Below are 25494 nucleotides of genomic sequence, written 5' to 3'. Positions count from 1 at the left end.
CCCAAAAAAAAATAAATCATAATCACCCCTCAGCAATATTTCCATCCCACACGAAGCCTCCCTCTTCTGGGATAACAGCGTTAAAACAGGAAACCGAGAGGATTTTAAAAAAAAAAACCCACACATATAAAAGAAAAAGGAAGTTGGACCAGGGAGCAAAATGGTTAAAAATATTGAGGATAATGTAAATAATTAAATATATGAAGAAGGGTAGGTCAGTAACATTGGAAATCATAGCACAGCAAAGAAGAAAGGATTTTTTATAAGTTGATTACGTGGACGTAAGGAGAGGAATCGTTCATTTTTAATAAAGGTTAAAAAAGTTCTGTTTAGGTGGAGTTAAAGGGAATACATCTTTTCCTCCACAAAATACCGAGCTAATGTGTTCTTGATTGCGTTTGACTCTCTCAACCTCAGGAGTGACAGGTATCGGGGTCCCTGTCCCCAGATCCTCTTTGTACAACACCTGTGGGGTAACACGTATTAAACCCAGAAAAAGGAAGAAGCACACAAGAGTTGCATGAAAACAGATCGAACAATTTTTCAAGGTCGCTGCGAGCCAAAGCTTGGAATAAAAGAGAAAAATTAAAATATTCCTCAAAACTATAAAGCTAAAGAGTAACACTCGGCAATGACTTCGCTGTTTGCTTCTCGGGAGCTATAGAGAAAAACTCTCTGTGCAGCAGTAGATCATTAAAGACTTCCTAAAGGCAAAAAACTCAAATACAACATAAAAGGAACAAAGAAATGGACTCTATTTCATTTACCCGTTCCATAACCATCCCAGCAGGTTACACCGGCGCGTGTTAGTGCTCGGTTACACTGGGGCATTTCCACAGATTTCTATCAGGCGCTGATTGGTTTAGTTTTCGTGTGTAAATTAAGGAAAAGCCAGAAAAAAAGCTCACCACTCAAAACAAAACGAGGATTGTCGTGATTAACAAAAGGAAAAATGGGGTCTTTTTAAGAACAAAAAAATTAAAAAGGTAACCAGACTTAAAAGAAAGGTGGAATTAAAAGTTATTATGAAGAGGATGTAATAAAAAAGAGGAACAAGAATGTAAGTAATAATTATGGAGGAAAAAAATCTCACAAGGACCAGGATATTATTTTTTTGTGTCAGTTGATTACAGGAGAATGAGAAGTTTTTTGGTCTGTGTTAAAAGTATTTTAAAATAGATTAAAAGGGAATTTTCAGCTTTTCAAATTAAAAAATACCGAGCTAATGTGTTCTTGATTGCGTTTAACTCTCTCGATCTCAGGAGTGACAGGTGTCGGGGTCCCTGTCCCCAGATCCTCTTTGTACAACACCTGCGGGGCAACACGGCTGCATTAAGCAAAGAGCAAAGAACAAGCAAACCGCAGGACCACTCTGTTTGCTGAGAACACGCAGAACACGGGAGATGGTTTTCTGAGCTGTCCTGATTAAAAAAAAATTCCATAAAAATAAAATACTAGTTTAAAATGCTGAAGATTGATAAACACTAACGCACCAGTATGACTTCTGCCAGAATACCCTCCTGACTTGGTTGAAGTGCTTCCCAAAGTGGATGTTTAAAACCGGTGAGTATTGAGAAGGTTAAAGTTTTATTTAAATTATGATGAATTATATTATTGTCTTTTCCCCAGCAGCGAGGTAAGCTTTTTCCTGATATTACTTGAGTCCCTGGAGGACCAGGTCCTAATGCACCTTCCTGAAGGTTTTTCTTTCCACACACAGAGCTCAACCAAGAGCCACCCTTTCCCCAAGTGAAACGCTACTTATTGTCCAGAGTTTATCAGCAAAGACTTTACCTCGCTAATTACAGGAAGGACACAGAGACATGGGGTTGGAACTCTACGATCTTTAAGGTCCCTTCCAACTCTAACCATTGTATGATTCTATGATCATAATAAAGGCCTATGCGCGAAATGGGTACCTGAGAAATTATAATTACGAGTGCTCTCCTATCTGACGTGATACTTACCTCACCCCGAGAAACATCCTAACACTACAAATTTTTTTACCCTGTGTTTCCAACATCTCTAGAGGCGTTTACACTAGCTGGAGATTTGGGCCACTCTCTCTGTGCAACAATATCAAAGACTTCCGAAAGGAAGAAGGCGTCAAATGCAATGCAGAAGGAATAAAGAAATCAATTCTGATTCAGTCACCCGTTCCACAAACATCACAGCAGGTTACACTGGTATCACAGCACTCTCTTATTCCAGAGTCACTTCCACAGATTTGGATCAGGCAATAAATAGTTTAGTTTTCATATGCGGTAAAACCAGGAAAAAAAACCCCCGACAGCCAAGGATTGAAGGGATTAACAAAAGGAAAAGCAGGTATTAAAGAATAAAAAAATAAGTTCAGAGTCAAAAGGAAGATGGGAACACAGAATTTAAAAGTTATCATTAGTAAGATAATCAAAAAGAAATCTAATCAAAAGAAAGTAAGTAGCAATTATGGAGGAAAAAAGGTCAAAACATGGGGAACAGGATATTCTTTTTGGTGTAAATTGATTACAGGGAAGCTCAAGAATATTTTTTGGGGTGTTAAAATTATTTTAAAATAGATTAAAAGGGAAATTTCTCCTTTTCAAATGGAAAAAAAATACCGAGCTAAAGTTCTCTTGATTGCGTTTGACTCTCTCAATCTCAGGAGTGACAGGTGTCGGGGTCCCTGTCCCCACATCCTCTTTGTACAACACCTGCGGGGTAACACGGGAGTGCAAAAAATGTTAAGAACAAAAAAAAAAACCACCCCTGCGTTTGATGGAGGTAACACATGTAATTTTTATGCCCACTAGATACATGAGAAAGCAGGAAAAATTAGGAAGTATAAAACAGTTACTAATTGTGATAAATCCAGATGAAGTCTTCTGGTAGCTAGAAATACTGCATCCTAATTCTTAGAACAATAAAGCATTAGAGGAATGGAATTAGGCAAATAAAAACAACAGTGTTTTTTAAAAATGCAAAATACCTTAAGCTTCACAAAAAAAAAAAAAAAGCTTCAAAAATTAAAGGACATGAAGTGTCAAGTGTTGTTAAAATTTCACAAAAGAACATAAAATATAACTAACAACGACTAAAAATTTTAATAGAAGGAAGGGGATATTTCTATGTTTGTAAGTTAATTAGAGAGAGTAGAAAATTGACACGTGTTAAATAGTTATAGGGAACTTTTCTGCTTAAAGTACAAAAAAATACCGAGCTAAAGTTCTCTTGATTGCGTTTGACCCTCTCCATCTCAGGAGTGACAGGTACCGGGGTGCCAATCCCCAGCCCCTCTTTGTACACCACCTGCGTGGCAACAGGGAGGTATTACAAAAAAAAAAAAAAAAAAGGAAAAAAAGGAAAGGGAAGGAAAGGAAAGAGGAAGACAGGGAGGAGAGAGAGAGAAGACAAGGAATTTAATATAGTGAAACTTCAAAGTAAGAAAAATAATAGAGTTTTGTCACCCTTGTTCAACGGCTAGCAAGAAAAAAAATAAATTAATGAAAATAATCAGCTAATATTACTATGAGGTTTGCGGTCGCCTCATCTGGGTCTGCCCAAAGGAGTTTCCTTACTCAAACAAAAGGTCTTGAAGGAGCAGCTTTGCTCTCAGATTCCTCCATGGGCTCCCCAGCAGAAAAAGAGAGCCCGATGACCTCAGAGACAATTAAATGGAGCAAAAAGTTTAACCCCAGTGGCTTCTCTGAACTCTCCTATTAATCTTAATTCGGGACTGAATTTCATATGGGTCATGTTTGAATTGGGTCAGAGTGAGTCAAAATTAGTCCTAAGCTGCTCTAATTGAAATAGAAATATAGGACAAAATTATGACATAACGGTGATTTGACTGGAACGTGTCAGGAGTAGAAATAATCTGGATAGAACTTCATTTCTACAGTAATTTTTCCTTATAGATGCCATTTTCGTCATTTTTTTCAGATTGCAGTGAGCTGGGGATGCCACCCAGGGTTTCTTACAAAGACCTATAGGGTATAAGAAAGCACCCAACACAGCAATACCAGGAGAAGAGCCAAGACACGCTATGGCATTAGGTGGCTTTGCTTCGGGAAGGGTTAGGAGTTCATTTTTCATCTGCAACCAGCACGGGGAGACTGGAGACTGTTAGAAGGATGGAGTTGGTTACTGAGGAGGAGGAGGGTGACATCACTCCAACTACTACTATTGCGTTGGGAAGAAAAAATAAGGTACTGCTTTACTGCTTTAAGCAAATGAGGTTAAAAATCTCACAGCTGGAACAATTACAGTTAAGTCAGACTGAGTGAAAAATTAAAATATAAGGATTCTGACAGGGTTTTAGTGATCTGATTAAGAAAGTGTTGTTCAAAGTTCAGCAAAGAACTGAAAGAACAATTTAACATGGAGGAGTTAAAGGGATTTGATTTGCAATTGGAAGGGTGGGGTTTGTTTTATTTAGCAATACCGAGCTAATGTTCTCTTGATTGCGTTTGACTCTCTCCATCTCCGGAGTGACCGGTGTTGGGGTGCCGGTCCCTAAGCCCTCTTTGTATAACACCTGTGAGGTACAAGAAAGTTTCCACAAAAAAAAAAAAAGCACTCAACACAGGCAACACCATCAAATGTGACTGTTTTGTGAGTTCTGTTTAGCGTTAGGATCACTGTTGAATTAATTTCACGCTTGTTCTAGAGGCAGATATTAAGGAAGGGGCCGATGGGGGATTATTCTGTAAATACATAACTACAGGTACTAGAAGATAAAGGGTTAAGATAAAACAAACATGGAAAGAAAAACCATGTTAATGTCACAGCTTACTTCCAGTTTGGGTTCTTGAAAGAAATGCAGGTAAAGTTGTAAATCACCAAAAAAAAAAAGTTAAAGCACAAAAAGGTAGAATATAAATGAGTTAAAAATATTGCCAGGGAAAAGGGTGAGATTCTAAACCACTGAAGAAAACAGATTATTTGTTAGGATGTTATGCACAAAAAAAAAAAAAAAATTGTTATAATTTTTTTTTTTTAAATACCGAGCTAATGTGTTCTTGATTGCGTTTGACTCTCTCTATTTCTGGCGTGACAGGCGTTGGGATACCTGTCCCTACGTCCTCTTTGTACAACACCTGCAGAACACAAGCACCCAGCAAGGTGAGAACATCATAGTCCTTCCACAAATACAGTGCATTCAGGTAATTAATTTACCTGGTTTATAGGGAAATATAATCTGAGATTATACGTAAATATGGGCACAATTTTTTTACTCATTGTGCATCTTTTTAAGTAGTCACCAGCTCAGCAAAGTAATTAATGTTGATGTTGAGGTGCTTGAACCCATTGAAGCCAATGGAATATTTCATTATAGTAGGACACAAATTTAAATCTTCTGCTTACCTGGCATGAAAAGTAGGTATATTCAACTTTTGACGTTAGTTTAGGAAATGTAATAGTAGTATTTTTCAGGCAGTCAACATTTCTGGAGGTTTTTTTATGGTGCTAACAAACAACTGAGCCTTCTATAGACATGTTTAATATGAAAATAGTTGTGGGCTCAATCTCATTTTGATCTCTGTGACTATTTGTTCAGAACACCACTATTTTACTTTGTTTTAAGTTTCTAGTAAGAAAAGCAATGAATTTTAGCTCTCTCATTAGATTTAACATAACCTGTAATTGTTTGATTTAAAAAATTGCATTTTTAATTAAAGGTGTTGCATAGGAGATGCCTGGGATGGTTTCTAATCATGTAGAAATACCTTACAAACTTACTAATGGTTCTTCTTGCAGCTGGTGAAATACTTGCAACAAAAAAAGCTAACGAAAAAAAAGTCACTGCTTGATGTCATTGATACAAAAAAATACAAAAATAAAGCTCTCACAGCAAGGGAAAATGAATTATGTAAAAGAAAAAATGAAGAATCATTTGAAAAAATAACTCAATTGTGCGAAAGTGAGCTGTAAAAAATATTAGTATCATAAACAGCTCAAAAGGGAAATAGTACTTATAAAAACAGGAATGGAAAATTGCAAGATACTCATTATACGGGAGTCCCTGCTCCTCAGCATTGAATAGCAAACATTTGAGGTACCAATCATCAGAAGACCATATTGTGCCTCAATTCTGTAGGCAGAGATCAAAGAAAAGCAGTAGTGGCTCAAAATCAGGAGATCCCATTGCAGTTATTAAAATCTGGACTTAATTAGCTATGGGAAGAGTCGGGTACAGTTTCCACTTAGAATTGTCACTAGGGTTGGTGACTAGAAAAAAGGCTCCAGCTATTTTTGCCCACAAAGCTCTCTCAAGCTGATCCATTTTTTCCCAGACTAATCATAAAACATCATCTGGGTATTTTCTGTTTCTAGTTCTGTGTTTAGAAAAGATCACAGAAGTAACACAGGGAAGCGGCTGACTGTAACAGTCACTGCAAAACTCGGATATCTGCACTGCCTGCTGCTGAATGCAAGGATTTAAGAGACCTCTTTTCAACAAAAAATACCCACAAACACTGCCAAAGTTTGGAGCTTGAGCTCTGCGTGAATATACAGGTGAATAGAAAATATGGGCCATTACCGAACTGATGTGCTTCTGCGTCTCCTTGACACGCTTCACCTCCGGGAGATCAGGAATTGGCGTTCCTTTCCCAATACTCTCCTTGTACTTAATCTACAAAGAGGCAGAAAAAAAGTAAAAGGACTTAACAATAAAGCACAGCTGAGGCAGGTACGTGTAAGAAGTTATATGAATAAAGAAATAGAGGCCTTTTACATTTAACAAACTCATTCAAATCTCAGGCACTAGATGTATTCTGGTAGAAGGAAATCATCAAGGAACCTTTATTGGAGTTATCTGATAGCTCACTCTGCTGCACTTCTCCAGGGAAAAAAAAACCAGAGTCTTGTTTGAACCAGAATTTTTCAACTGAAGCTTAAAACGTGGGTATCTACCATCTCCCAGGAGCTGAATTTCATTCAAGAACAACCCCCCTGATTTATAACAACGGAACCATTTCAGGGTTTCTTACACCGAGTTCCAAAAAATTGTGATGTTAAAAATTTAAAATAGTTTCTAAAAATCTTAGCCTATTGTGAAATAGGCACCTAGATTCGTATGTGGATACGGAAAGAGCATTATCCTCATCTCGAGGAGATGGAAAATTTAAAAATTGGCTTTAATGTGAGCAGAGAGCTGCTGTTAAAACTTTCCCATCATCTTTATGAGCAATGTCAGTGGGTAACTTCAGCTGTTGATGAGATGTCTCCGTGAACAGCACTTTACTAAAAGGGTTTTCTAAAAACAAGCGTAGATACCTTTGAACCTGATCCCATTTGGTCTTTCTACCAAAGGAAGAATAATTTTGGATTTGTAAAAATCTATCACGTTCAACAAGGGTGGGATTCATCACACAGCATTACAACAATTATGGTGCTATGTGCATTTCTACTTCAGCGTAACAAAAAAAAACCAAAAAAAAAAACCAAAAAAAAAAGGAGCAACATTTCACAAGAACGTATTTAAGATACTAAGATACTATGCATGGAACAAATTGGCTGAATTGTTAGTAACTTTTACACTAAAACGATGCCAGCATTCAAAAAAGTGTGAAAAAAAGATTTACGTTTCAAAAGGAAAGTAATACACACAATTCTTCCAATTTTAGAGTGTTACAATTTTTAATATAATATAAAAGCTTTACAAGACATGCTTCAGTAAAGCTTTTGACACCGTTTGCCTTGGCGTCCTGACAGACAAGGTAACGGAGTACGGGTTGGATTAGTGCACAGGGACTGAAAACTGGCTACGGCCGGGCCCACAGCACTTTGACCAGTGGCACATGGGCCAGCTGGAGGCCAGTGAGCCGTGGTGGAACCCCAGGGGGTCAATACTGGGGCCAAAACTGTTCAACTTCCTCACTGGTGACCTGGATGCTGGGACATGGTGCACCCTCAGCAGGTTTGCAGCTGACACAAAACTGGGAGGAGTGGCTGATACACCCAAGGGTTGTGCTGCCACCCAGAAGGACCTCAACAGGCTGGAGAAATGGGCCGAGAGATATCTACCTCCTGAAGTTCAACAGGGGGCAATGCAGTCCCGCACATGGGGAGAAAGAACCCCAGGCACCAGTACATGCTGGGGGCTACTGTCTGGGAAGGAGCTTTGCAGAGAAGGACCTTGGAGATCTGGTGGACAACAAGCTGACCATGAGCCAGCAATGTACCCTCATGGCAAAGGTGGCCAACAACATCCTCGGCTGCATTAAGAAGGGCATTGCCAGCAGGTCCAGAGAGGTGGTCCTTCCCCTCAGCGCTGGCAAGGCCACATCTGGAGTTCTATGGCCACTTCTGGGCTCACCAGTATAAGAAAGATACGGACTTATGGGAGCAAGTCCAGTGCAGGACCACAAAGATGAGTAAGAGGAACATCTTTGATATGAGAAGATTGTGAGGGAGCTGGGACTCTTCAGCTTGGAGAAGAGTAGGCTCAGGAGGAACTTATCAACGTGTATAAATACCCAGTGAAAAGGAACGAAGAGGAAGGAGTGGCTCTTCTCAGTAGGGCTCAGTGACAGGAAAAGAGGTAATTAAAAAATTAAAAAACCCCAGAAAATTCAATCTGAAGACAGGAAAACAACTTCTTTACCATGAGGGTGGTCAGACACTGGAACAGGTTGCCCAGAGAGGTTGTGGAGTCTCCATCCTTCAAGATATTCAAAACTTGATTGGATGTGGTCCCAGGCAACCTGCTCTGGCTGACCCTGCTCGAGCAATGGGGTTGGAGTAGATGATTTCAAGAGGATCCTTCCAACCTAAATGATTCTTTGATTCTGTGCTAAATAAACTATATTTGGGATGAGGATAAAAGTGATGGCAAGGGCTTTCATGTTTTAGAAACGGACTGTAAGTAACAAATTGAATGTTAATCATTAGAAAGGTTACTGTTTAAGTAACAAGAATAGGCAAAAACTTCTGGAAAGTAACCCTTGGATGGATTACTGTCAATCCACTGTTAGCAACATTTAAAGAAATAAGAGGGGTAAAGAAAATATTATTTCAAGTTGAATTAGCACTGGTGGAGTATTAAAAAGAAATTCTTTTGTACCGAGCTAATTGCATCCTGGGTTCGTTTAACTCTCTGCATCTCTGGTGTCTTTTCAATAGTAGTTCCAGTCCCAATATCTTCTTTATATAAAATCTTAATATTTAGAATGAAGACAACAAGGTTAAGCATACAAAACACAACATTATTTCTTCCGGAGGGTGAATACAGGCTGATTTGAGGATTGAAGACCAGTATTTGTTCTAATTTGTTCTTTTTTGTTCTAATCTGTTTTATTATGTTTTACACAAATGCTTTCCACTTAGTGACTCACTGTGCTAATGGTGCCGGTGGCAAAATGAAATACCAGGCTGGGCACTTCATGGTAACACATGAAATGTGAAACAAATGAGGCAGACAGCTCACTTTTCACTGAAAGAAAGCAGTTGCAACACAACAAGAATTCACTATGCACATTGTAGAAAAAAAAAAGCGATAAAAAGGGGTAGCAAAAACCACCTAAATCTACTTAGAATAAAATTTTGTTTGAAAAAGTTCTTATATGCATTTAAGCAGATCAAGAACATAAGTACCTGTAAGGTAAGAGCCAAAAATAGCTATTTGATTAAACATACTAAACTGTATGAATGAGAACTGAAAACAGGAAATAACTGTACCGAGCTGAAATTCTTCTGATTTTCTTTCACACGCAGCATTTCTGGCGTGTCTTGTACAACTGTGACTTTTCCTTTGCTGTTCTGTAGGTCCCACTGATACTGAAGCTGTGGAAAAAGATTAAAGTAAAATGACAAATGTTGACTTTATGCCATAAAAATTTACTGACAGAGTTTTTTTTGAAGATGAGAAAAAATAAATAATTCAAGTACACCTTATAAGGAGGTCATTTTAACACCACCATTAGTGATATAAAGATGCGCCGCAGTTACAAGTAATCTCATTTAAATTATAATAGGAGATCCTGAACTAGATTAATTGAAAGATCTTGAAAGATGCCAATTTGTGTCTAAAACAATTAAGTCTCAATAATGAAAGGTGAAGATTTCAAGTCAGATTGTGTTCTGTTACTGACCATGCAGCCTGGCAGGTAGCCCCACTGACAGCAACAGATAACTTCTGTAAGGATAATTCTCTACTGCTTGAAGAGGAATTGTCAAAGCACTGCAGCAGAAAGGTTTTTTCAAGAAAATTACAGAATCGTTTTGGTTCCCTCTGTAACGCATAAGTGGGCTGCTGCATACATAGCAGATCCTCTAACTGAAGATCCCTGAGAATATAAAGGCAGTCTAGTTGGGATTAGAGTGTGATATCGAGACCTTATTAAATGAAAAAAAGCTGAGTATTTTTTATTATTTGACACTAACAGTGTTTATTATTTATATACTTACTGTGCTAAAGTTCTTTTGATTCTCACGGACTCTCTGCATCTCTGGTGTGTCTGCTACAGGCACGTAGTATGGCATGGTCCTTTCCGCATCTTCCTTATACTTTTTCTGGTAGAAAATACAAAATACATTCCATTAATACAGAAGCAGTAATAAACAATCTGGCATTACTTATTGTTATATAATGCCCATCTTTATGGAAATGTCAGTACTTCTTTGTCTGATATAAATTCTGGCTCTTTGTAAGATTTATTTTAAACATTACGTTATCAAGGAGTAGGAAAATTACGCTAAATCTAAATCTACTTAGAATAAATTAATTTTGCAAAAGCAATTATTGTTTCATTCTATACAGTATTAAAATAAATTAATTTCAATATTGAAATGGAATTTCAGAGTAAGAGATGCCACATCACAGCTCTAGAGAAATTTGTTGTTCTGATGTATCTCCTGAATGCTGTGATAGGTAGTTATTTAGGTGCTCCAAATTATTATCCACGTGAGGTCCCACATGAACAATGATTAAATTGACAGTAGATACCTGGCTTGAAAGGTTCTTGACCTGCTGGGCATGAATAATCTCCGGAGTATCGACAACACTGGTGTAGTTGGCTTTCTCCATTTCTGCCAATTGTTTGTATTTGATCTGTTGGGCAAAGCTCACATTTAAGTGCCTGAATCATATATTGACAACAATTTTCATTTGGTTTAATCAGAAAAAAAATGTTAGAAAATTTTCCTTTAAAGAAGACATCTGAAGTGATTTATGAGCTATTCCCACAGACCTGGCTGGCAATGTCAGTGGCATTCTTTGCTCTCACAAAATCTGGTGTCTCCAAAGCCAGTTCTGTCAGACCTTTTCCTCTGATTTCTAAGTCCAAGGCTTTTTTGTACTCTTTCTGCAGATGAAGACAGTAAATAGATAACTTGTCAATGTGAATGCAATACCCTTAGCAATTTCGGAGAGTTTCGTGATCACACCACAAAATAGGAATACTCCTAATATAAACTCACAATTAAACACACAAATGATGTCATTAAAGTGTGCACTTTATGACTTATATCTTGAATCTAAAAGATTCATTTTCTATCAATTGGTATAATTAATATCTCTCTATGCCAACTCTGCTGAACTTACAGCTGAATATGTCTGTAATAGGCTGGTTATAAAATATAGGCTCCTTGAATAATTCAATAACTGCACTGCTAAGTACAAAATGCCATTGTCAGTGAAGATGCTTATCTTAAGAGGATTTTGTTAAGAAGCAAAATCATAAGTAACACTAACAAGTTACTTCAGCTTTCAGCCTGATGATGTTAAAGCCTTCAAAAAGAGTTCTTTGCTGCCCAGAACCCCTCCCAAAGCACAATGACAAAGGTCATACTGGTGTCATACAGCCATAAGCATTTATCAGTTGGAGGCTGTTACATCCATTCAGGTGTTTTATAAATAGCTTCTGACATACCTCGTTGAGGATTTGAGTTGCATTCTTGGCTCTTAACATGTCTGGAGTCTCCTCTAAAGCTGTTAGTCCTTTCCCTTTGACACCTTCCTCCAGATCCTTCCTGTACTCTTTCTGCAGAAGAAAGAAAAGGAAAACTGCAAAGCAAAGCCAGACTAAAGAGAGCTCTACACTCTGCAACTTTGTTGCAAAAATTTAAATAAAAAAAAAAAGAATGAAAAAATTCCAAAAGCTCTAAAAAAAAAAAAAAATTTTTTAAAACAACAAAGAATGTTGTATAGGGTTATATAAAAACTACTGCAACAGAATATGGCAATTATTGTTCAAGATAAATAGCAAAGGCTCACACATATACACCCTGCTGTGGAACAGTTAGGCTGGTGAAAGTCAGAAAGGGATACACTAAATATGAATAAAGTCAACGAACAACGAAATAAACGTCCACAACAAATTAGGTCACAACACAAAATAGATGTAAACATGCTTAACGTGAATGGTTAGGGAAAAGAAAGTGGTGAAGAAGAAATGCTGCTGAGAATACTTAGTGGAATTATTTAACTTGACAGAGGAAATAAGCACAGAAGAACTGCTACCTCACTTGCTATTTTGGTTGCATATTTGGCATGTAATAAGGATGGTGTAGTCTCCAAGCCAGTAAGGTTCCTGCCCTTAATGGACTCTTCAAAGTCCTTCTTATATTCTTTCTAATGAGGGTAAGAAGAAAAAAAAGCAAAATAGCAAATATTTATTACGTTATTTTTAATTACGTGAAAAACTACTGGGAGGATGGAGCAGTGGTTTGAGATTGGTGAGACAATGATGACCTGCTACAGTCAATGCCGTGGGCACCTAAAGGAATAAATCCCGTTTCTATGAAACAGCTCATTACCTTCCATGAAAATATGACCTGACCCTGCTTTTTTTTCCCTCTTTTTCTACTTATTTGGATATGCAGAGAAAACATTCAATGGAATCACTCAAACATAATGATTAATGGCTTTATACAACTGTTTTTCAGCGTGTATAAGCCTTCATCTGTGACAGAACAGATTATGCTTCAAACAAACAGAAAAGAACTGCTTGAGGAAAAAGAATTGAGAGGTCAGCAAAGAACACTATGACAGCGGAGACAAACAGGAAATAAATGGGTTTCTCAAAAATAGAGGCCTGAGGTGAAAAGAATAAGCAGGGTACTCTCTATGGACTACGGTAACAGACATACTGTACTCAGGCTGCAAAAGTCTAAGTGAGATGTATTTCATATTACACCACTTCTAAAGACTCGAAGACGTGCTTAAGCTTCATTGACTGACAGCTTCTTGATGAAAAATTACAGCTAATATACACTTCATCATGACACAGCAAAGCTTCATGAATTTTAAATGCAGTATTTCATAACCAATATCAAGAAATGTGATATAGATATAATTTTTCAGTCTCTCAGCATCCACAAGATGCAAGTACAATTGCCTGTCTAAATCACTGTGAAAGTTTAAGTATAAAAAATAAATTTTAAAGTTTTTAGTCTGTCAATATTGATTTTAACTGTACCTCACTCTGCATGAGCTGAGATTCCTTTGCAGTAAGGTATGTTGGAGTTTCAAAGTCCAACATAGGTTTTCCTTTTTCCTTCTCATACTTTTCTCTGTATTTCACCTGAGAAGAAAAGAAAAAAAGTTACCCTCCTAAATAATCAGGGAAGCAATTCATTGACTGGTATGTGCCTACTTTGGTCAACAGATCTGTGGTAAAAAATGAATGTCTAATACTGTTTACCTCACTGAAATCCATATTATTCACCATAAAATGTAAAATCAAAGGTCGGGCTTGCAGCAAAATGCGTGTGGCTACTGATTTAATTCCTGCTGCAGAGAATAAGCAGTGTCAGCTTGGATTTCTAGAGTTTACTGATCACAAGAAAGAAGACATGTAGCTGTAAAAATCAAACTTGAAGGCGCTCAGGCTGCTCATGGCATATTAATGGATTGCTGGAGTGTCAGCGGCAGGGCTTGAAAAGATGTAGTTTAGTGACTTGCTGATTAATTCTGGGCACGAGTGTCCAGGAAGTAAAATTTTCACAAGGATGAAGATATTTTTGCTTCACGTTATAGTACCCAGCCTTCAGGGCATCAATTTTCAGACTGCTGCATGAGGTAATGCTATGTCTTTGGCTGAGAGATCCGGATCTCAAACTGGAGCAACAAGTTGTGACTTAAACTTTAACTACAAACTGATTAACAACCATTTTTATACTCTATGCTCCGTAATCTTTCTGCTCTCCCATGCCATGCAGCAGAACTATGACTAAGGCCCTTTGTGTTCTAGCAGTAATTTCCCTCTGGCTTTACAGTCAATAAATACCAGGAATAGAAGGATTAAAGACCAAATCAGAGTCTGGATTTCTCTGGAATGATCACCATTTTCTCTATTCCAGAGGGAAAAAATGTCAGACACATTTAATAGCAGCAGTAGGTATTGTTTAGGTTAAGGCAATTTCGGATGCAGAAAAAGAACGGCAGAGCTCTCCTTTGTATCACTTGAGGCTAGAATGGACAAAGCAGTTGAAAATATACTGTCAGCAACAAGCAACAACCCTACTTCTTTCCATTTCCAGTTTCTGTGATTACCAGGTCCTTTATTCTATAGACAAAACCACCCTGATGAATGTATTATACTGTGTAAAATATGACTTCAGTGACGGCGACTGGTACTCGGTGAGTGGGGTTAATGAGAAACACACGACCAACTTACGTGGCTCTGTAGTTCTGATGCCTCCCTTAGATGAACCTGTTCAAGATTATCTGGCACCACATGGTAGTGACCCTTACTCTTCTCATATTGCTTCTTGTACTGGTACTGAAGGGAAGGTGTCAAAAATCATCTCAATAAAAAAAAAATCCCTCAGCAAATTTACTTCTTAGGTCCAATCAAAGCAACACTTCAATGGAACATCAAAGAGAAATTAGAAATACAAAAAGCAAAACAAAAACAAGAAGTTTAACTCCCAGTATCAGATATGACTTTTAAAGATGTGGATAAACAGAAATTCTTTTTGACCATTTTGATTGCAACAAAGATTATTTCAAAACCAGGATTAAAAAAAGAACAAGAAAAAAGGAAACACAGAGGATACATGAGAAGGCTGCACCAGGCAATATTGATTTTTCTCTTTTCTCAGAAAAAATCATCAATTATTTTGTTAGGCATAATTCTGTACTACAACAGGGGGATGTTAAGCATAAACATGAAATGAAAAAAACAGGCAAAACCAAAAATTTTAAATATAGTAAGCAGTAAAGAAAAAAGTGAAAAAAGAAGAAAATTGTATTTGTTAGTGTAATGCAATCAGTTAAAAATGTAATAAAGAATCAATCCACCAAAAATTATTAGAGGATTTAAAATATTAGCAGTTCTACAGCTAATAAAGACTTCACTTCCCAGAGGACAAATGTGGCAACGTTGCTAGTTAACTCGGAAATAATCATTAGGAAGTAGAGGAAGAGATCACTACCAGGTGATGCCCCATGAACAATTACAGAGGGAGTAATTGTTACAGCCATAGTTAGCAGGGATCAATTTGGAACGGGCTCAAGAGTAATGGAGAAATGGAATGGCGGTGGGAGGAGTTAAGGAGCTTACAGCACTGGCGAGCTGGCTCGTGCTCAGGACGTGGTTCATGATCAGGGACTCGGACATGTCTGTGACAGGCTTATGAAGTTTCTTTAAATCCGCCTTGTATTTCACCTGCAGGTAAGGAAGGACAAACGACATCAGAAAAAGGAGACTGCGAATAAAATCTGTGATGTTGAATGTACTAATAACATAAATGAGGTTTTTGTTAAAGAATTTTGAAACTTAAATTCCCTTGAAGAGAAGCAAAAGTACACATACCTCACTGGCCATGTTGTGAGCATCTTTCATGGTCTTGTAGATTTTAGCCTCCTTTAAATCATACTTTGGCTTTTTACCCATCTCCTTGGAAAAATTCTCCTTGTATTTCACCTAAATTAAAAAACAACCACGTATTACAACCGCTCTTGAGTTCTCACTTGTTTGGCTGCAGAAGGCAAAGAGACCCTACTTCAATGCTGATGGTAAGCAGAAGAATAAAAATGTGGTAACTTGAAGTCATCCACTAGAATAAAGGCGATTTTAAAGATGACCTGACATGGAAAGAAAATATACATCTGTATTTACAAAATACCACTGGCAAATTTTCAATGAGGAGTGGCATCTCCTCATTATAAAAACAACAGAGGTGGTCAAGAGAAGTATGTTGACAAAATAGAGCTAAATTCTGACTCTCAGAGATGAAGAATTGTTCACTTGATGGGAACTGTGCATAGATAAAAGATACCCTGTTTCACAAAGAGACAAAAACTGACACAAGAATGAAGAGTATTTAAAAGAACTTTTTACATACTTCTTGGAGAAACACGAGCTTTAAAAACTACCTCAAGACATACGAGCACTGAAGATGGCAATATATCAAATACTTGTATGCATAGTTATGCACATATTGTGTTCTGTATGTATCAGAGATGAAGAAGGATGTTAATGATCACAAACAGAATGGTGACACAATTAATTACTAGGAGTTAGATTACGCAAGAGGCTTATTAACAGTTCCAAACCACATTAGTATCGGCAAGGTAAACCACAGGGATGTAAACCATAATATTCCAGCAGACCCAGGCTGAAGGCACAGAAATGTTGATAGGAGTAAGAGTTTTGCTAATGACTTAAATGAGGGAAAGTCCTTCATCCACCATGACTTGCCCCATCCCATGGCTGCAGGTGCAGCTAAAGGCTAATTCCTCACTATTTCTTGTAAACCTAGAAAAGGGATGGTTCAAGCTGGAATATTTTGGTTTTATTCCTCTTTTTTTTTTTTGCTATCAAAGATGCATAAAATTGTTTCAGAAGAGTTACTGAAGAGTTCAAGAAAAGCTCAAAGTATTAAAGATTAAGTTATGGCTTATCTAAATGGATCCCATAGTCAGTATCTTTGCTCATCACCATTAGAGTAAATTCAGTAGAAAAATTCTGAGGATTTGTCATGTCTTTCCCGTAGTAATATTCTGACGGGTCCAGAAACAAGTAAGGCAACAGTCCTTTCTGTTTACCAAGCCACATTTCCTTGGAGACCCTTTATAGGAAATAAGCCAGCAAGCCCCTTCCCTGCTCTAAAGAAGAAGAATTCCCATCAGTCTTTCTGAAAGAATCTGATCCTGTTCAGGAACAAGATAATACTTACAAAAATCATGCAGAAAATATAAAACTGTGGCTGGTGAGGTAAAAAGATTAATGGTTCTTCCGAAAAAAACCCAATCTCCCAAGCAATGTTTATGTGAAAATTCAAATGAAAGAAATAAAATACTGAAAAAGTGGTAACTAAGTTGAGGAGCAGCTGACTCAGGCTAGAGGGGTTTTAATGACAATTACAGAAATGTAAACAGATAATTTTGTATTAGTAAAAGAAGAAGGATGATTGAATGCAGAATTAAATCACATTCCGCAATCACACTTTAGACTTTGAATTCATTGTCATATGCTCATCCATACAGCACCATATGGTTCATGCTGGATACCACGGCTGCTCTTTTGCTTTGCAAAATATGGCAACATTCAGCTAAAACACACAGTGAAACAGGCAAAATCACCAATTATATAGCTGCTGTAAGAAACCAAAGAATATTAACAGTTTTGGCATAAAGGAATCAATATTTCTGATTAAATTAAAAAATTAAAATCAAGCAGAAATATACTCGAATCTGTTTCGCTTTGCAAGCTATGCAATATATGATGAAGATCAGACCATCACACCATCACATGCCAAAGAGTTCACTTTTAGGCCCAGAAGAAATGTTACTGGAAGATCTACGCAAAATTAAAAGCAAGCACATCAGACAGGAAGATGAAATCCAACTAAGAAAAAGGCAAGTGGATAAATAAACTGGATATCATGCTTTATAAAAAAGAAGTTTATGTGAAGAAATGTCCAAGAGAAAAAAAAAAAGTTAAAGATTGTGCCAGTTATTTTTTGCCCCCTTACTGCCTCTACAATAGTTAATTTTCTCTCAGGACCAAATTTATCTCATCAAAGCATGTTTATAAGATTAAAAGAACTGGCTAACGTTGGAGAAAAAGCATGGAAAAGGAGGATCTCATCACTGAATGCAATTCTTCTTTTCCTTGTAGTTCAACTGTTCAGTTTAAGAATCCTTGGTTCTACCGAAAAGATTCTTGTTTTTTCCAACAAGCACGATGGCTGACGCTGAAACATGCGACAGTTACATGCAGCAATCAAGGCTAGGTGTGGAAAAACCATAATGCCCCTTTTTTTCATTTGGAAATACATGTAAAAAACTGAAATGGCACAGATCAAAATGGCACACTTCAAAAACTGCTCTGCAGCCATCATTTTTTTATTTTCCAAAGGTTTTGAGACGGTGAGAAATATAAAAAACTACGTGCCCTCAAATCACTACAAGGTCCACTTCTGAGAGGCTCGGGGACTGATTCAGTCATACAACATGCTTCCATTCTGCCATTTCAGCGCAATGGAAAGAGAAGAGTTTAAATGAAGTTTAAATTAAGTTTGAAGAGTAAATGAAGTTCTAGTGCGAATGGAATGCTTACAGTATGATTGTTCACTGAAAATTATCAGCACCATTGTTTGGGTTTATCATACACACATATTTCCATTTTTCACACAGCTTCAGGAAAACCAGATCAAGCTCATATGAGTTTTTAGGTTTTGGGGTGAAAAAGGTGAGTTTTCACATTGCATGAATGCATCAGAAACTTCCATTAAAAAAAATGGAAGCTCTAAAAAATTATGAAGGGCGTAGTACCATTTCATGTGATGTTTCTGAAACAAATTTCCCACCCACAGAATTCCCATGTGCTGTCTTTCCAGAGGAAAAAAAGGAGGTCACATCTAAACGAGCAGTCTCACAAATCTTGCTCCATTCAAAACCGTTGACTCAACACCAGTGCGACCGGTGTCTCATAAACCCTTTACCAGCTTGGAATTGCAAGATAATACACAAGCAAGAGACAGATGCACAAAAATGGCATTCCCAGATGTGTCACTTAAATTTATCTTACATGACTACTTAGCATATTAGCTTTCTTAAAGGTTCTCATCCAGGGTGTATCATAAGATGCGGCTCCATGCCCTCTCATATGCCGTTTGAGGTATTCTGCCTACAATGCGTAGCAAGAAAGCAAGATCAGAAATTCAAACAATTTCAGGATTAAAGCATGAATTGGTGAGAAAGAATCAAGTTGAACTGAGATCCTGGTGGAAAAAATTATTACAGAAAATAGTGAGCATATGGTTCAGAACACGACCACTGTATTAAAGTAAGCAAGCTTCTATTAATATAGTATATTAGCTTCAAAATAGAAGATGCCTTTAAAGGCACAAAGTAGAAAGAAAGTGGCTGAAAAATACTGAATGTCCATCTCATAAGGGTTGGGTGATAAGAGTTAAGTAAAAGGCTGCTTCTTTGAAAGCCAATACCCGGAAAAGATAAAAAAAAAAAAAAAGATAACATGGCAAACACTTCAGCCTTAGTATTTAAAAGATCTTGTCATGGCACCATTTTAAGGAGATTCTATACATCCATTACTGACATTTAGTAAGTCAGAAGAAAAGTTATTAAAAATCTCAATTGTAAGAAAATTACGTTTGTATGCAAGTGCCTATTTAAATTTAATTTCTTCAAAATACACCACACAAGTGAATAAGCAACATATTTGTGTCCAGTTCACCAAGACAGGTACTAGAATTTCTAGGCTTTTTCAAAAAATTATTTCTAATTCCAACAGTCCTTAATTTTTAGGCAACCCTTTTTTGAAAGCCATCAGCTTGCATTACCTTGCAGAGGTAATGATTGTCCTCACATTTAATCTTTAGGACGTATAGATTCACCAGCCAAGCAACTGTGAACCAACAGCATCTTGTAAGAAGGCCAGTTTAATTTTCTGCATACCAATTATTTTCACTATTAACAGAATATATAAATTTGTAAGTGACAAAGACATTCAGCTACCTGTATATTTCTATGTTTTAACTTTCCACATTCCATAAAAATTGGAAACTGGACATTGTAGAAATATAAATTACGTTTTTAAGAAGATGGAAACGTAAAAAAAAATTTAGAGATGACAGAAGAATTAAAAGACAGTGAGTATTAGAAAAGACACAAATAAAATACAGAGGAACTAAATGTCCCATCTTCCCACTTCAAGGAATCCTCTCCAGCCGGTACAGATGGGTCACTCTGTTCCCAGTGAAACTAGCATCTGGGCACAATTGTCTGCCAGCCCAGTCTGTTGGAAAATGCTTGACTGGTCTTGTATGCATGCATGACTAAGAAAGTGGTGAATCGCATCTAACATCGCTGTAAGCACAGACTCTCAAGTCAGTGTTTATTTAATAAAGAAATGCCTTGCATTGGGATTTAATTTTTACTTTAACACATTCCCTTTAAAATGTTCCCTTTTAAATAAATATCCCTTTTCCCCTAATCTAGAAATAATTTCAGTTATGATATTAGTATTACTCCATAAGTTAATATCGTATCTGATTTCTCTCCCTGCTTCCAAGTTTCACAAGCTTTTCATTATTACCTGGCTGGTCAGCTTGGACACCTCCTTTGCCAGTTCAATATCGGGACGTCCCAGCATGGTTACGCCAATCCCAGCTTCTCCACGTTTTTTATATTCAATCTAACAAAGAAAAAAAAAAAAAAAAAGTTTAGTAGTGATGACATTCCCTTTTAAGTATTTTACTGACACTATTCTTAATAGTAAAATTACTGACAAAGAATTATACAAAATATTTTAAAACCACTTACATCACTAATTAACTTGGCAGCCTGAGTTGCTTTCTTAATATCTGGCCGATCCGCTATAGGTGTGTAGTGGAGCTTTGACTTGGCATCTTTCTTGTATTCAACCTAATCCGTAATGACAGACACAGGAAAGAAAATTACTGAGGTGTGTTCATGAGGAATATACCTAATAAGGTCACCAAAATGCTGCTGGAAAAGTTCCTGAGGTTTTTTAAAAATATAATTTCACAAGGAATGGATTTGGGAATCTATTTTGCTGTCTACAAATGAAGAAATGCTCATGTGGAATTCAGTTTGTATTTGAAGGAATGAAAATAATTCTTGTGTGATTTGCACTAGATTAATTTAAATCCTACCACGTCATTAAATAGAAATATGATTTCCAAAGAAATCCTTTATTTCAGTGTAATGTTACATTTGTAAATATTTGCAGCTTTATCTTTCAGAATTATACCTGACCATGGAGGCTGGGAGGAAATCCACAAATATCTGATTTTATGTTTTTGGTCAGCTGACTGTGATTGAATTTGCTTACAGAAGCAAACAAAACCACATGTTTTCAAGAAAACACAAGCCAAACTTACTGTACTCTGTTTTTTAGCAACTTCCATGGCATGTTTCACTTCGGGAGGCTCCAGCATGACAGAATAATTAGACTTGCCTTTCTCCTTCACAAACTTCTTTTTATAGTTTGTCTGTTAAGAGGAAAAAGGGCCATGTGTGATTTTTTAATTTCACATAGAGGTAAATGCTACCAAAACCTGGAAATAAGCTCACTGAAACGGTTAAGATAGATAAAATGCAGTCTATTCTCAGCATGTATGGTCCCCAGCTTGTTTGTCATCATTTGCACTTTAGATTACAAGAGCTTGCTATTTTGAGACAATGATTTGTGTTTAAACTGTGTTCTGTGAAAAGTAAGATCTGAATTAAGGGCGCCAGCCTTTTTTCTGCTCACTTTTCAACACATTCCCAATAAAATGTGTTTAGCTGTTTGTTGAAGTCTCACTCTGGTAGGAATTAATCTTTTCCAACTCCTTGAGTATTTTACGATAAGACCCTAAATGTGTTGCATGTGTATTAAAACATACAACAGCTTAATTAATTACAGGCAGCAGGTAATAATTTCCCCATAAACGATTATCACACTGGTTACTTACCTCACTGACATTCTTGGTCACCTCTTTCACATGAGCAGTGTCTCGTGTCTCTGGCAGGGTTGTGTAAGACCCATGTGGAAGCTGCTTCTTGCTGTGTTCTTTGTATTTATTCTGAAAGCCCAGAACAAAAACAGGTAAGAAACAGCAGTGCAAGGTCTGTCCCCCCTATCCCCCCCATTATTAAAGGCTTGTGCTTAAAAATAATAAGTAACTGTCCGGTGTTTTACCTCAGATACAAGAGAACTGACATTCTTCGCCAGGAGGATCTGAGGTGTGTCTGGAACAACATGGTACGTTCCTCGAGCTTTGTTGTGCTTCTCTTTGTATTTTATCTAGCAGGAAGAAAATGTATCATTTTAAGCAATGTGTATCTTGCCTCGAGGCAATTTAAAAAGAAATTACTATAGTTTTGCCTACTTTCTAGTGCAAAAGTTTGCAGAAAATCCCGTATTTTCATGTTTTCCAAGATAATTCATTCCAGTTCATATAGTCCTATAGCTCTCATTTGGAATTTTTTTTCCAATATTGGAATATAGTATTCCAATAAAGGAATTTATGTCATAAGTATAGTTCTAGCAGAACAAAACCAGTGGATGTTTGGGTACTTACATCACTCGCCAAGATGGCATTATTTAAGGCCAATACTGTGTTTTTATCATCTGTGACAGAGAGTTTGCATCCCTTTAGAAATTCCCGGTCCAGTTTGTACTCATACTGCAGGAAGAAAAAAAAAAAAAGATAAAAGAAGACAGTCTCAAGTCTTCTACATTTTTTTTTCTGTTCTGAAGATGAGAGATGTGGGGAAAGGGAGTGTTTGGTTTGTTGTGATTTTCTTACATCACTCTGCTGCAGAGATGACTTGGCTGCTTGTACAAAGTCCGGTCTATCAGCGATCCAGTGCCAATGAGCCTTGGCTGCTTCATATTTCTTCTTATAATCCAGCTGTTTATAGTGAAACAACAAGAAAAAATGAAGTTAATTGGATGTTGTGTACTTTACACGACATTCACACAGATGCAAATTTTCTTTCAATCTGTACCAATTAAAGAGACAAGAGGTAAGGAAGTGCAGCTACATCAGACTAGGGCTTTCCTCAACCACGTACAACCCAGTGGGAGTCCATTTACTCTAGTTTTTCCACTGCTGGGTGGAGAAAGGAACATAAGTGACTGAAAAGATGGCGTGGTTTTGAAGAAGGTGAGTGCTTTCAGCTCCTCGTCAATTGAAGCGAATGTTGGGCCACCAATAACAGGAGAAGAGCTTCCCATGAAGTTCTTACTTTGTCCACAAGAACATCATCAAAGACAATCTCTGGGACAGATACATCTCCGTCAGGAAAACAGAGGGGGAGGAGAAGAACAGTAGATGTGTGACATATAAGGAACCTCAAGTTACCTCCAGGACAACTTGCAAGAGTGAGCACTTTAGTATGAAATAAATTAACATATATTTTATTCAAGCAGCAGAAAAATTACAAGCAATGTCTAAGCTCAAAGAATTTCAATGGAACTCATAATAATTTCTCATGGTCTCCATTGCCAGTCCCAAAGACTAGCCATAATAAAATTGAAGTCCTGAACTCACATTGCTGTTTAGCTTGTAAGCGTGTCTTGGAGTTTTAATGTGAACTGAATCCGCTACGACGTTGCAGTTGGATTTATTCCTCTCATACACTTCTTTGTATTTCAGCTAAAGAAAGACAAACACAAAAAATGTTTACAAAGATAATACCATCATCAACAAGAAAAGCATCAAAATACAAAAGCCATAATATTAAAAATTGTTCCTGTCAAGATAAAATCTTAACAGAGGAAAAAGAAATTATATCAATAAAACTTGGTATCAACCGCCTGCCTGAAAGAAGGGTTCTCTTCAGCAGCAGTTCTCTTTAAACAGAAAACGTAGCAGGTATAACTCACCATGAAGCATGGACTAAGATTTAACAAAATCTACACCCGAACAGTAATTCTGCCTGTTTCTAGGGTTTTGCACCTAATAGAAGTGCTTTAAAGAAACTTATGATGGCACATTCAACGTTTTCTGAAAATACCTTTACAGAATCTCAAATTCAGTGCTTATTTTGGAACCCTAAAAATGTACTTCAATTCACAGATCGCTTCTGAACATCTTTGTCTCTTAATGATCCACATTAATATGGATAATATTGTCGATTTTCCTCCTAGATGTACTCATATAGATAATTCATGTAGCATCTCAATGACTTTCACGCTGCTTATTCTCACAGTACTATATTGAGTTACAGAAGTGGAAGAAAACCCAGAAATAAACTCCCCAAATCCATGCTTTAATTAGACACCAGCTCCAGCTCACAGCTTTTATTACTGGTGAGGGCTGCTCTACCCCAGCAAAAACGTTCCAAGAGTTAGAGAAGAATGTTACACGAAAAAAACATCCTGAACTTTCATACCCTATTGTGTTTTTGGAAAAAACTTTAAGTACATATGGAGTTTTACATACAAACAAAACCAATACACTCTAATAAGAAACTCTTTTTCAATGACAGTGTTACATACAAGTTAGAAGTACTGCATATCAAAGCAAAAAGGTAATTCTGTGTCTTTTTGATACCACAGACAAGGATCATTTACTTACATCACTTATTCTGTCCTTGACCTTGCGCACATGCAATAGCATAGGGGTATCATGGATTGTAGTATAGCCTTTAGGCTTCGCTTTGTTATACTCCAACTTGTAGATAATCTGAAGATAAAAATTATAGATTACATTATTTCTCGTCCATTGAAAAAATCAAGATGAGAAACAAAGTATAATGGACTATTGAAAATGTCATATTCTTCATTATCACACTTCAGAGAGGGAGGTCTGCTCGAAAGGGACCACACTTACATCACTGATCTGTTTGTTGACTTTTGTAGTCCTTAAGTGTTCTGGAGTATCCACAACCATAGTATATTTGTCTTTCTTCTTTTCATAGTCCTTTTTGTATTCAACCTGGTGGTTGGGAAAGAGTGCGTGTTAACCACACAAACCAAGACAAAACACCTTCAGGAGATGTGCTTATATTCACACAGAAAATTGCGAAATCCTTCCACCAAAGCCAGTGAAAGCTGAACATGCACAATGAGCTAAACTTTTCAAAGTCCTTATTTGCTGAAGAGGCATCTGTGTGAATAATTTTACATTTATTTCACTGACTGTAAAAACTTCACTTCTGTCCTAAAACTCCAAGGCTGAGGTAAAAAAGCGATCTTGGTGGATCAATGACTTTTAAAAGTCGTAACTGGACACCGGCTCATTTTTAAATACTCATCAAATCAAGATAAACTTAAAACACCTTACACAGTAGAAGATTAAAAACATCCACTGAACATATCATAATGCCAGGCAATTGTAAAGGCTTTGAGAGCAGAATTTGTATCTTGATATTTTTTTTCTTAAAGATCATCCTGCCCTACTCACAACGCTGAACCTGTTTGCACAGAATTCAGTGAGAACAGACTGTTCACCAAGAGTGATAACTCACTGTCGGCAGCCTGAGGGCAGGTGGGAGAAGTTAGAAAGCAACTTTCATGCTCTATGTTGCATCAGAATATAAAGCCATGCTTTTGAAACAGGACTACAACGGAAAATATA

The 25494-nt window shown here is 37.1% G+C and overlaps 1 protein-coding gene across 1 annotated transcript in view; it reads right to left on the bottom strand.

Annotated features, from left to right (window-relative positions):
* The window catches only part of NEB (nebulin), a 118811-nt gene that overhangs the window by 7816 nt on the left and 85501 nt on the right, over positions 1-25494 (bottom strand). Inside the window, exons 120-147 of the mRNA XM_074145650.1 lie at positions 24748-24852; positions 24493-24600; positions 23464-23568; positions 22717-22821; positions 22489-22593; positions 22107-22211; positions 21880-21990; positions 21304-21414; positions 20723-20824; positions 20496-20594; positions 15744-15854; positions 15492-15596; positions 14604-14708; positions 13404-13508; positions 12446-12556; positions 11856-11966; positions 11175-11288; positions 10931-11035; positions 10393-10497; positions 9664-9768; positions 9050-9142; positions 6524-6616; positions 4986-5078; positions 4424-4516; positions 3196-3288; positions 2601-2693; positions 1219-1311; positions 374-466 (exon numbers count right to left, since the gene is read on the bottom strand). Coding sequence (XP_074001751.1) covers positions 374-466; positions 1219-1311; positions 2601-2693; positions 3196-3288; positions 4424-4516; positions 4986-5078; positions 6524-6616; positions 9050-9142; positions 9664-9768; positions 10393-10497; positions 10931-11035; positions 11175-11288; positions 11856-11966; positions 12446-12556; positions 13404-13508; positions 14604-14708; positions 15492-15596; positions 15744-15854; positions 20496-20594; positions 20723-20824; positions 21304-21414; positions 21880-21990; positions 22107-22211; positions 22489-22593; positions 22717-22821; positions 23464-23568; positions 24493-24600; positions 24748-24852 — 2877 coding nt within the window. The remainder of the gene's footprint in view (positions 1-373; positions 467-1218; positions 1312-2600; positions 2694-3195; positions 3289-4423; positions 4517-4985; positions 5079-6523; positions 6617-9049; positions 9143-9663; positions 9769-10392; positions 10498-10930; positions 11036-11174; positions 11289-11855; positions 11967-12445; positions 12557-13403; positions 13509-14603; positions 14709-15491; positions 15597-15743; positions 15855-20495; positions 20595-20722; positions 20825-21303; positions 21415-21879; positions 21991-22106; positions 22212-22488; positions 22594-22716; positions 22822-23463; positions 23569-24492; positions 24601-24747; positions 24853-25494) is intronic.

The sequence above is a fragment of the Numenius arquata genome, chromosome 3 (genome assembly GCF_964106895.1).
Source record: "Numenius arquata chromosome 3, bNumArq3.hap1.1, whole genome shotgun sequence".
Lineage (NCBI taxonomy): Eukaryota > Metazoa > Chordata > Aves > Charadriiformes > Scolopacidae > Numenius > Numenius arquata.
This window is presented reverse-complemented; position numbering and strand designations above follow the sequence as displayed.